Genomic DNA, 13,393 nt, shown 5'->3' with positions numbered 1-13,393 from the left:
GATTTGCTCCTGTTTTTGTTTCTGTCAGCCTGAATTTCTTCAAAGCAAATTGCATATTACTTATCTCTTGTTCTCTTTTCCTGGCTCAGTGCCCAATTGCTTTTCAGAAACACACATGCCAGTTTAGTAACCTTCACTAGAATAAGAGAAAATCTGGAATAATTTTTTATAAAAATCTTTATTATATTGATGGATGGATAAAAAATGATATCTTGGGGTAATAAGCATTTTCTTGGTTATTGACCACTTTTTGCAACTGTTAAATATTTGTCTGTATTTCCCATATGAATCGTCATCTCATGTCCTTTCCCCATTTTCTCTACTGGTGTTTTTCTACCTCCCCCCCCCCCTTCTAAAAGAGCTCTCTGTGTGATGGATATACTTTGTTTTTATATTCATTGGATATTGCCTACACCATTTTTTGGTCTTGAAGTTTTATCTATGGAATTTATTTTGACAAAGACTCTTTGAATTATGATGCAATAAAAAATATATTGTTTTGGGGGAAAATTGCTCTGCTGCATTTTGTAAAGTTTATCTTTTAATTGAGTTGTATTTCACACACAGAAGTCATCATCTTTTAGTGTAAAATTCAGTATTTTTTTTCTAGTACATTCACAAGGTTGTACAGTCATCACTACTAATTCTAGAATGTTTTCAACACCAAAAAATAAACCTTGTATCAATTAGCAGTCATTCCCTACTCCTGCCAGCCCCACCCCTATTCAGCTTCCTGTATCCAGACATTTTATATAATTGGAATCATAAAAACTGGCTACTGGCTTCTTTTGCTTAGCATGTTTTCAAAGTTCAAGTTCATCCATGTTGTATCATATAGCGTTACTTTGTTCTTTCTCATGGATGGATTATTTTCCATTGTGTGAGTAGATCACATTTTGTTTATCCCTTCATCAATTGATGGTTGTTTGGATTATTTCCATTTTCCCTCTTATGAATAATTTTGCTATGAATATGTGTTTGGAAGAGGAGTTTTAGTCTTTTGAATTTGTTCCACTTTTGATCTCTGAGACACTTGGGTTTCCATTCACTGTACAGAGGACAATTCAGGAGAAGAGAACCTGTAAGAGATGAAGGAGAGATTGATGGGGGTATTAGAACCTCAAGCTAATGTGATCCCTAAAAAATATTGATTAGTCAGTAGAGTGGAGATACTGGTATGAGAGAATTTAGGAACCCCCCCCCCCCAAAAAAAAAAGTACAGTACTTGCCAAAGTGGCCATGAGCAAAGCTAAGGAGGTGTGTTAGTCAGCTTTCAGTTACTATATCAAATACCCGAGAAAATTTACTTCCAAAAAGAAAAGTTCCTATTTTGGCTCATGCTTTTGCTAGGCCCAGTCTGTGATCATTTGGCCCTGTTATGTTTGGCCTGCAGTGAGGTAGCTACATTATGACATGGACATGTGGTAGTCAAAATTTCTCATCTCATGACTGGAATTAAAAAGTGAGAGGACCAGGGTCCCACAATCTCCTTCAAGGATACACTCCCAAAGACCTAAAGACTTCTACTAAGCTACATTTCTTAAGGTCTCATCATCTCCCAATAGTACCACTCTAGGGAACCCAACCTTTACTACATGGGCCTTTGGGGCAGTCAAGGTTCAAACTATAGCAGGAACCTGGCCTTGCTTAGATACAACTGCTGCTGCCAGTGCTCAAAGGTTGCTTAGGTAGGAACTGTACCATGCTAACCAGGACCGTATTCTCCCCATTCGCAAAGACATTATTCTTTCAACATGAGGAAGCTGGCTCTGAACAGTTCTCCCATCTTCCTTCCTTCCTTCCAACAGTTTTCTTGATAAAACTCAGTATAGCTCTAGAGTTAATTGGAGTTTTTCTTTAGTAATCTTTTATATGACTTTTCATCTTGGGTTTTGCTATGGTTCACTTCTAAATGCATATTTAATCAAAATAATTGGAATGAGACTCTGGATCATCTAACAACTTCTTTCTAAGCTATTTTTTTGCCATTCTATAAAAATAATTAAGAACTATAATTCCAAACTGTGCATCTTCTCTGAACTCCTTCAGGATTTTATTTGAATGTTCCCTTTTCTCCTGTATGGAGTGGTGGTGGTTTGGTTTTGATTATAAATATTACACCCTGGTATTTGACTCCCATATATATATTTCCAAATCTTGCCATCTGTTGATAGTCAGCAGATGAATTTTGAGTTTCGCTTTCATGATGTTGATTTTTTATGGCTTGATTTTATTATTTCCTTTTTCTTCCTCTGTCTTCCTTTTCACTTTCTCTTTCTCCTTAAAGCTCTCCCCCTTCTTTTGGTAGAAGTCAAATAAAAAACAAAAACCTTTTAAATAGTGGAAATAATGAATAGTACAGATGAGGCAGAAATTCTAAATTTGAGTAGTATCTAGTAAATGGAAAATATAATCAAATAAAACATGTTGAAAACACAGTAAAGAGAAATACTGTTGCTCTGAAGAATTATAGAAGGGAAGCCAACAATCATGGTTGATTTGGTGCAACCTTGGAGTAGACATTCATTCTAGTGGGACCTATAAAAAAGCTTTTTGGGGCTGGGGATGTGGCTCAAGTGGTAGCGCGCTCGTCTGGCATGCCTGAGGCCCAGGTTCGATCCTCAGCACCACATACCAACAAAGATGTTGTGTCTGCCGATAACTAAAAAAATAAATAAATATTTTTAAAAAAAAAAAAGCTTTTTGATACCCCAGGAAGAGTAGAGATGAGTTGTAACTAGAAAACCCCAGTGAAGTAAGTTGTGTGGCTTGAAAATTATTACATGAAGAAGAAGAAACTGTGTAAAATAAATCATGTTAGATAACTTTTGTTTTGACAGAAACTCTTCATTTGAGTAACAGTTCTGTGCCAGGTCTCCTGCCAGATACTGGGCTGATTTTTAGCCTTTTTGCGGGGATATTACCATAGTCTCTGGTTCTACCATCTTCCCTTAGGCCTCACTTCCCCCTGACTTTCCCATCACAGCGACCAAAATTATCTTATTAAAACGGTAAATAGTGTCACACATTTGATCAAAGTTCTTACCTCACCTGGGGTGGGGGCCGAAACCTGAGATTCTAAATTGCTCTACATGCTTTAGAATCCTGTTTCCTCTTTTACCCTCCCCACTGAATTCCCCAGGAAACCTGTTACTTGTCTTCTTCAGCCACACCAGGCTCACTGCTAGTGCCAGGCTTCTGCACTTGGGGTTCCCTTGTTCTTCCCCAGTCACTGTGGCTCACTCCTGCAGGCCACAGACACCATCTTCTCTATGGGACCCTGTCCTCACACCCTGGCTAAAACTGTGACCTCCTGCTTCCCACTTCCTACTTCCGGGTCTATATCCATCTCTCTCTCTCTGCTGTACTAATCATCAGGTAACACCCTGCATATTTTTCTCATTACTTTTATCTTTCTTGTTCTACTACTGTGTAAGTTTTGCAAGGCCATAGTTGTTGTTGTTGTCATTTTGCTTATGCCTGTGCCAGGTGCTTTGAGCACCTGAGTGAATACACACCAACACTCAGTAAATATTTATTGAATCAAAAACTCAATTTGGATTCATAAGAACATGCAAAGAAGGAAATCAACATTACTTACAATCTTCTGCCCCACTGATCTTCCCTCTACCCTTGTGATAACCAATCCTTTCCCCCCACTTCCTTCTTTCCCTTATTTTGCTCTAGCTTCCACATATGAGAGAAAACATTTAACCTTTGATTTCTTTGAGTCTGACTTATTTCACTTAGCATGATTTTGTCCATTTCCATCCATTTACCAGCAAATTCCATTATTTCATTCTTTTTATTTGCCCCATTTTTGTTATTTACATATTTTTAGCTCTCAAATTAGTTGACTTTATGTCCTAAAATAATAAAATTTTAATCTCTGTTGATTTATCAACTTTAGACAGTATGTATTGACTCTCTACTAGGAAAGATAAGTAAATAAAACATTAAATGTGTTTTCATTATTTTTTTTCGCCTCTAACCCTGAGATTTTATTGCTTTTATTATCATTTTTCCTCACTTTATAAACTTTTCAGTATTTATATTCTGTTCTCTAAATTTGATTAAGCCTCTGTGTTTTGTCATAGGTTGATTCTAAAAACTAAAAACCAATAAAGGAGGTTGGATAATGAGTACCCAAACACAGTTAGAGGGAAAAAATAAATTCTGGTGTTCCAAAGTACAGTGAGATAACTATCATCCCCAGTAACCTATTATATATTTTATGAAAATCTAGAAGAGAGGAGCTCAAAGACTTCAAACAAAAATGAAAAGGAGAGGGAATGTTGGTTACCCTGATTTGATCAGTAAGTGCTATACACATGTGTTGACATATCACACTGTATGCCATTAATATGCATAAATAATATGCTAATAAGTTAAAAATAAAATTAAGAAAAACAGTAAAGGCTATTTACATTGAGGTATAAAAAATATGTACCAAAGTTTTAAGGTCGGTGTTTGGTCCCACAGAGAATGAGCAATCATGCACAACTGAATATTTGTTCCTTCTCATTTCCTGTAGATAAATAGCCTGTTACATTATTATTTTATCTCTCTCTGACCACCTAGCTTAGTTTTTAGCCATGTCTGGTTTATTGTCAGTGCATCCATTGACCTATAAAATTTTAGTCATTATTTTTGTTTTCCAAGAACTGTTCTTGTTATCTGATTACTTCTTTTCCATGGCAGCCTCTTTTTGCTTTATGACCCTAATATCCTTCCCTATCTCTCTGAAGGTAATAAATCTCTGCTGCCTGAATTATCCTTGTTTCCTGTAGTGTCTTTTCTGTTTGCTCATTTGGGGCTCTATTTGTTATCTGTTGCTGCTTAACAGTTTCCTCCATAATGCTTAATACAATAAGCAACTTGCTGTAGTCCCCAAATTTCTGTGGATCAGGAATTCAGGCATGGCTTAGCTGGATACCTCTGTCCAGAAATTTCTCACGAGTCACTATCATGGTGATGACCAGGTCTGTTGTTCAACTGGGGGAGGCTCTGCTTCAAAGTTCACTACCATGGTTGTTGGCTAGGTTCACTTCCTTACTGTTGTACTGGGTCCCTAGATGGCTGTTGGAAAGAGGCCTCCTAGGTCTCTAATTATCATAAGCGTCTGTATAGAGGAGCTCATAACCTGGCAGCTGGCTTCCCTTGGAGCCAACAAAGAATGCTAAAGAAGGTTAGTGATCTGGAAGCCAGAGTTTTCTTATGAACTAGTCTTGGAAATAACATCCATCCCTTGGCTATACTTCCTAATAAATATGCATTGCTTTAAATCCCTAAGTTTGTGGTGATTTGTTTCATAATAGAAAAGAAACCCAGCATACTTCATGCTTAGGTACTGTGACCTGATGGCATGTTATTGCTGCCATCCATGCCCTTTATTCCTTTGTTTGGGGGAGTGTGAAGAAGAGGAGCCTAATTTCCAGATGCTCTGCAGGCACCTGTCGCCCCATGTCTATTGCCATCCTTTGTGGTGGCTGGTTCTGAGCTTGGAGCTTCTCTGGACCATTCATGTGCAGAGAGATACTTATGTGTGAAATCTCCATCTTTGATTCATTTTTACCACCAAGTTAATTCTGTTTAGTTTTTCTTGTTATGGAATTTTACATAATGCCTGATCTGTTGATGGCAAACTTTCCTGTTCCATAATGCTTTTATGGTTTCATTTTTTAAAACAGAAAATGGTTTTCTCAGCTAGGTTTAATTTAATAGGACCTTGTAAATGAAAAGAGGCACGTCTTGGTGAGGCTTGGAATGAACTCCATCTCATATCTGGGCTGGACTTACCTTTTTATTTTTATAAAAAGAAAAGAAAATACCATTCTGCTATCTAACATTGACCTAATATACTTATAATTACTTTGGCATATTTCTAATAAAGTCAGTGAGAAAGGGCAGAATTTTTATCATGATAATTTTTTTCTTATGCTCTATTATTATTTCCTCCCTTTAAACTTTCCCAAAGCATCCTTTTATAAAGATTCTGTCCCTCCTCCCTCCGCCACCAACACTTTCACTTACTCACACTTTCTTATACTCTTTTAGGGAGAGTTATTAGAACAAGTGACTTAATATTGTTGATGCTATGTTCCTCTCTAACACCATTAGCATGCATGATGTAAGTGCTGAGGGTGTTGAGATAATTGAATTAAAATTGTGATTTTAGAATTGTCTTAACACTTTTTTAGTTTTAAGTAACACAAAGATATTTCGCATAGTTAAGGTTAAGTAGGGAATTTATTAGAAGGAAATTGCAATATCTCACTGACTCTCAGGGTACAACTGTATTCAGATGTTATAAGTCTGATCCTGAAATCAGAAAGCTTACAGGAACCCAGGTAGCCAGTCCTTCTCTATCTCAGACTTTCTGCCTGCTTTTCTGAATACCTGCTTCTCTCTCAGAAGACTCACATTGACAGGTTATACATGGATGTAGCCAAACAGGGATGCCTGACTATGGCAACTGGAGTTTCCAAGTTCATAGTGTCTCAGTTCAAGTAAACAGGGCAGAGGCACAATCCCAGCTTCTGAGGAGGAAGAATGTATTTAGCTGGGGCCGGTTCTCTTTTTAGGCTGATCCAGTGTGGTCATGAAAGTAGGTTTTGTGGCATAAACATGGCTTCTGTGGCTCAAGTCCTAAAGACAAGTAAGTAGCTGGAAGTTTGGGCAGCTACATCAAGATAATCTGATGCTATTTCTCATCTGAGAGAGGGTAGCTTGTGTTTAAGAGCATGGACTTTGGTCAGACAAACCTTGATTTAAATCCTAGCCCTGTCACTTACTAGCTGTGTGTCTTGAGGCCAATATGTGATCAGTGAGGACCAAATTTTTTCTCTGCAATTGGGATCATAAACCCCATTTCCTGGGATGCTGGGAGGATGACATGAGAAAACATGGTACATCCTCTGCACTCAAAAGTAGTAACTATTATTAATTATTACTATTATTATACCCTTTTGAAAAGATTATATGAAGAGAGGAACATGCATTTTACCACCCTGAATAATGCAAGGTCTGGAGACAAAATTTCTAATGCTCCAGAACTGCATTGTCAATAAAAATCTAAGAGTGAGTTTTGTTTGAACAATGCTTAGTCAAAGAGATGGATGTGGGTTAGGCTGTTAGAGCTAGGACCAAAAGAATCTAAGCCTATTTCTAGAATGTGTGTTGCTTCTGTTGGTTTTAAAAAGAGACTAGTGAATGGTCTTGTAGTTCTAAAGAGAGCCCAATGGATCTGATGGCCACTAGTACAGTCATAACAATACTTTCAGCCAGTGCCTATTCTGATGGTTGTTGCATTCACTCTGCTTGGTGGCAGGTCTATTTTGATTGACTAGTACTTTACCTGGTGAAATATTTTGAATGGAATCCTGAAAATGCATGTGCCATCAGTTCAAAAGATATCCATTTCTTTGTTAAAGAAACCACACTACTTTCTTTTTAAAATGATTCAGACATCCTTTGCTCTTTTCTCACCTGCATGATAAAATTGTGGGTAGCAGGCATCACTAAATGAATTCTTAGTAAAGAGTATGTAAAATGATAATGATTCAAAATCTATATCATTGAAGGACACCAATATAAACTGAAAGTTAATGTTTATATAAGAAAGAGTTACAATCAAACAGGATTCATGGGATCTTTGTTTAGTGTCTGCTGTTCTGCATCGAACTCTATAGAAGAATAATGTTTCAATGACTAACTGTGCAATTTTCTCGGCAGTTATGCAGACATTTTGATTGAGAGGGAAGTCTTGATGCAGAAGTACATTCATCTAGTCCAGATCGTAGAAACAGAAAAAATTGCAGCTAACCAACTCCGACATCAACTTGAAGATCAAGATACTGAAATTGAAAGGCTTAAATCAGAGGTATTTTCCAGTCAAAGACTCCTTCTCATTGTTTCCCATCTACTGTCATCTCCTCATGAACATCTACAGCATATTCAGGGCAAAATATTCACCCCAGGCTGACTTCCTTTGCTGTCAGCAGTGTGGCTGGGCTACTGATCTAGACATGAATCTGTAAGTATTAAGTAAATGTGCTACAGGGACATATCAGGATAATATGCTGTTTTTTGATTATTTGTGCTCCTGATATCCTTCATTAGATCAGAACTTCAAGAGCTGCCCATAGCATTTAACTGTCATCCTCAGATTGGCTTTTGGAATAATAACTGTGAATCTGTCATGGAGTTAATTAAAGTCCATCTGAGAAAGAACCAGAAATTAATTCAGAGATACATTTCTGTTTCAAGATCAAAGAAATCCAAACTTTTCCCCTCCAGAATTTTGAAAAGCCCATTTCAGTGAAGCTGTAAGACACTGACTGGCTAAGGTGCATTTCCCCCTGAAGTTAGGTTCCTGCCTCTCCTGGCCTTTCCTTTCAGAGTGTGTCTTTCTCAGGCCCTGCACCACCAGAGAAGGTGGTTGAAACCTAGGGAGAGCAGAAGGTGTTGGTAGAGGCCACAGCCATGGCGTTGTGCCTCCCTCTGTCCTGGGTCTCAGTCTATGTAGAGAAGCCTGACTGTACTCCTTGCCATCCTATGGGTCCTCGTGGGAAGTGAACAATAACTGAGGAAGAGAAGGGGAATGTACACAGTGAGATTTTCATCCTCATTCTAAGCAGAGATACATTAGTATCTTCTTAGATTCCAAGAAGGGAACAGGACAGCGGGAAACCTACTACTGATTGTATCCTTGTTGATAGACAGTTCAGGTGCCTTGACCTTGGCAACACTCTTGTCATTTTTACTGTCATCAGACAATAGTTTTCTCTTTTTTCTTCCCACCTTCCCCTGAGACTTACCCTAAATCCTGTGAGGGGTTTTCATCTCCTGCCCCCTGGGTACATGGCCTTCAGTGTGCAGAGCAGACAATCTGATTCCAACTGAAATGGGGTAGTTTCTTGAGATGATACGGTGTTCACCATATCATTAGAATTGTCAGCTTCCCAATCCGACCCTGATATCTGATACAGTGAAAACAGCAACAGAAAACTTAACAAACCTGCATTTTAAAAGACTATATCAGGCACTATAATTTAAAACAAAATTATTGTGTTCTTTCTTTTACCAGAGTAAGCTAGAGCAGATGCTGCTTGTCTGCTAAGTGAAGGAGGTTGGTATTTACTCCATGAGAGAAACTCAGCACAAGGGATGTTCCCCGATATTTATTTATGTGTGCTTGTCTGTCTTCACTATGTTCTATTTTAGTCTGAATATAGATTGCAGCTAAAAACTGTCAGTAGCAGGTATGTCTTCTGTGGCTGCTTGACAGGAACCATAATTTATTTTCTACTCCTTTTATTTTCCGACTTCCCTGCCAGAAAATGGCAGAGGAATATATTTGGTATTGGAGACAAAGACAGATCAGAGGTAGCAATCTTCTACATGCTTTCTTGTTAATAAGTCTGTATATATTCTTTGCATGTAAGAGTCCACAGTTGATGGGTAGTCCAGTGTATTTTATTGCTAGGCATAGTTGAAAGGCCTCTTGGTCATAGTTACAGAACTGAGCTGGAGATTCGTGGAGAGATCCCAGGTTGTTTCAATCCCTTTTGTGTTTTCTGAGGAATTTTCTTGACTGTCTTAGACCAACTCCAGGCCTCTGAGGTTCCCTTTTTACTTACCATTTTCCAAAGAGGGCTGTGAGTCTGCTGTATCATGTGCATTTGGAGGGACACAGGATGATTATGGGAAATGAGCTTTGAGTGTAGTGACCCTGCATTTGGGGAGCACAATGCACCAGGGGCAGCTGTCTTCAGGCAGAGAGGACAACAGGCACTGAGGTCCCAGGAGGCCTTGGTCTGGTCAGGGAGGGCCAAGTTCTGGGCTAACATGTCTTCAAACACAGACCCTAGTTCACACTTTACATATTCACTTTTGTTAGTAACACCAGGCTAGAGGTAAAATTCATACTTTCCTGCCTCAGCTCCAGAGAAATAAAGGGTGCAAAAAAGCAGACATTCCCTGAATATCTCAGTGGACCACCTTTGTAGGCAGAACATCCTGTGGGTTATGGCTGTGCTCCACTGTTTCCCAAATCATAAAATGGACTAATTTTGTGTTATAGATTATTGCTCTTAATAAAACCAAGGAACGAATGCGCCCTTACCAAAGCAACCAAGAAGATGAGGATCCAGACATCAAGAAGATTAAAAAGGTAGGGCATTGGAGGCTTCTGGCCCTGTGGGAGCATGGCCACCACTGTATATCCTGTGGTGGTATCTTTGTTACTGTGTTCCTGAACTTGGAACAGCTTTCGTGTTTCTATGTTAATGATACCCAGAATGCCCTTCAGAATGGTCCAATTTTGGCTGCTCTGGAGAATTTCAGTGTGCCATTTCTTTCCAGTACTGAGAATCCTATTTTGGACTCTCTGGGAGGGATGCCAAAACTGGACATTAAGAGAATAGTGTTCTCCAGTTGGGTTAATTAAGTGCTATTGAAACTCCTGATTTTGTGCCTCTTGCATATTTGGTGGAATTTTTAAAAATTACATTTCAAAAATATTTCTCTTAACATCGATCCTTAGTGCTTATTTAGGATTTCTTTTATATTTGAGAATGTAAAATAAATCAATACATCTGCTCAGATTTGTCTTACAGTTGTCTCTTGTTGAATATCCACATAAGCAACAGACCTTTCCATCTTACTGTCATTTGTAATTGCACAACTTTTGCGAGGAGCCAGATACTGGCGCACATTCTAGTCCACTGTATTTCGATTTATATCATTTGGGCTTTGATTCCATGGTCTTAACTGACCTGGGTAAAACACTCAGCTTTGTTAATATCAGGTATGAAGCTTCCTATTTAAAGCTCTTTTCCTGGAATACATTTTGAATCTTAATTTTTTTCTTACTCATATTTTTCTATATTAAATAATTATTTCCTTTTAGCTGTAACAAAATCTTAACCAAGAATTGCTCAGAATTTGGAATAGAAATGATTCTTTGGGCTAGATGAGAGTTTTCGGTTTTCAAGAAATAAAAAAGTGAAATAACACCATTCCTTTCTTAGAATTTAAACCTCTTTCTTTTTAATCTGGTTTGTTATTCTGTTCCAAGATTAATTCTGTTGCTTTTCTTTTAATAGTATGCAGTTGCATGTAAATAAAGCTATTAATAAAATATCATTTCAGTTTTCTTGTAGATGCAGGTCTATTGGTAAGTAACAGATCTAGCTGTTTTTCAGCAGAGAACACCTGTCCAAGTAAATAAGACTTTATTTAACACAAAACTCAATTAAGTTGATTTTTGAAAATATATATAATACATGGAAGAATAATGATAAAACACTTTTTTTTTTTACATTTTTTATCTTCCTGATTATTATTATTTGGGGGGGGGGCTGTACTAGGGCTTCATATATTCTAGGCCAGTGTTCTACCACTGAGCTACATCTTTAGCCCTGATTCTTAATTGTAGTAATTTTTAAACCTATTTGTGAACTTGTAAAATGTTTGAAATTAACTTCATGTCCTTTGTGTTCCAAATGAAACTAATGTCTGTGGAAATGAATGTTTACAAATTAATTGCATCTCTATGCTTGACAAAATGTAATATTTATTTGTTTGTTTGTTTATTTTACTTCAAGAGACCACAACTTGAAGAGGAAATACTGGGAAATGATATTGGCCAAATTATACTGTTATATTGTATGCATGTATGAATACGTAACAATGAATCACAGCATTTTGCACAACTATAATGCACCAATTTTTTTAAAAATGGGGAAAAGTGACCACAACTTGAATTGGTTATAATTCACAGAAATTTTCCACTAGATTTCCCCAGATATATGCAATAGCTGCTTCATACAATTCTATTAAAATGTTCTTAATTCGGGCGTGGTAGCACATGCCTGTAATCCCAGCGGCTTGGGAGGCTGAGGATCAGGAGTTCAAAGCCAGCCTCAGCAACTTAATGAGGTCCTAAGCAACTCAGTTTTAGAGGCTAGCAAGGTTCTACAAAGTACATTTTTTTTTAAAATCACAATTTAAACATTATATATATATATATATATATATATATATATATATATATATATATATATATTTCTTTATTATTAAAAATAGACATTCCATTAATGATTCGATTAATTTCTTTCTTGAAGTGTTATTAGCTCATATGTAATATTATATTTCCAGAGTCCACATAGATAGGTCTATGGAGCTTCAGCTATGGAAGAAACTTTTGAACCTGAGAAAAATGATATTTATAATCCATTGTCCTCCTATTGGAGAAATTCTGCAGTTATTTATTCTACTGGAGGTGCCACTGGGGTGCCAATGAGAGCAGCGTTCTACATGACACAGGATGGACATGGCCAGCCTAGAAAGCCAGGCTCGCGTCTCCCTGAGGTTCCTTTTTGTCTTTTTGTTTTGCAGGTTCAGAGCTTCATGCGAGGGTGGTTGTGCAGAAGGAAATGGAAGACCATCGTGCAAGACTACATTTGTTCTCCTCATGCTGAGAGTATGAGGAAGAGAAACCAGATCGTTTTCACCATGGTGGAGGCTGAGTCCGAGTACGTGCACCAGCTCTACATCCTGGTCAATGGCTTCCTGCGGCCCCTGCGGATGGCCGCCAGCTCCAAGAAGCCGCCCATCAGCCACGACGACGTCAGCAGTATTTTTCTCAACAGGTTTGTCTTTGCATAAATCTGAGAGTCGTGAGAAGAACCTGCTGATAGCTCATGAAACAATCTGTGCCTTGCTTTAAAAGCAAGATCTCAAAAACTAATCCCTATGATGTTAAAAATAAGAAAGCTATCATTGCATTCATTAGTCCAAATTAGCACATCTTTGGAATCTTGGCATCTCGTTTTCTCAGTTTTCTTCTTTGACATACATTTTCTTGTCATTATGTGTGTGTGGGGTGAGGCTGTTGAAAAGAATCCCCCTTGCAACTGAGGGGAACAAACTGATTAATAGGTCTTTATGTGCAGTTTACACAAGATATTTTAGGAAGAGTGAAAACTAAGAACCCTTGTTGAATTTATTTGCTCAACAAATATTTATAGTGTTCTTATTGCTGAGGATTAATTAGTGAATAAAGTAGAAAATCCCTGCTTTCACAGAACTTAAATTTTGACGTGAGAAGAAAGACAATGAATAGTGACTAAATAAAACATATAGTAGTAAATTGTATGGTGGTCAGTACCAGGAGAAAAATTAAAAGGGATAGGAGAGGAGGGGGGAAAGGAGTGGTTGGGTATTTTACTTAAATTTTAATGGCTTATTTGTTTTTGAGTAGATAACACACTCACATGATGCAAACATCAAAATAACATGAAAAAAAAATCAGAGTTTCACTCTTATCCTGTCTCTGTTCACCCCATTCTGCCCAATTTCTGTATCTATTTTTATTAGTTTCTTATAG

At 37.6% G+C, this 13,393-nt stretch overlaps 1 protein-coding gene across 4 annotated transcripts in view; it reads left to right on the top strand.

Moving 5' to 3' along the window:
* Nucleotides 1-13,393, top strand: part of Rasgrf2 (Ras protein specific guanine nucleotide releasing factor 2) — a 237,289-nt gene that overhangs the window by 82,621 nt on the left and 141,275 nt on the right. For all 4 annotated transcript variants that reach the window (XM_071612454.1, XM_071612453.1, XM_071612452.1 and 1 more), the window contains exons 3-5: nt 7,735-7,882; nt 10,085-10,174; nt 12,403-12,656. In XM_071612454.1, the coding sequence (XP_071468555.1) occupies nt 7,735-7,882; nt 10,085-10,174; nt 12,403-12,656 (492 nt within the window). The remainder of the gene's footprint in view (nt 1-7,734; nt 7,883-10,084; nt 10,175-12,402; nt 12,657-13,393) is intronic.

This window comes from Marmota flaviventris, chromosome 5 (genome assembly GCF_047511675.1).
Source record: "Marmota flaviventris isolate mMarFla1 chromosome 5, mMarFla1.hap1, whole genome shotgun sequence".
NCBI lineage: Eukaryota > Metazoa > Chordata > Mammalia > Rodentia > Sciuridae > Marmota > Marmota flaviventris.
The sequence above is the reverse complement of the archived record's forward strand: the minus strand, read 5'-3'. Positions and strand labels throughout refer to the sequence as shown.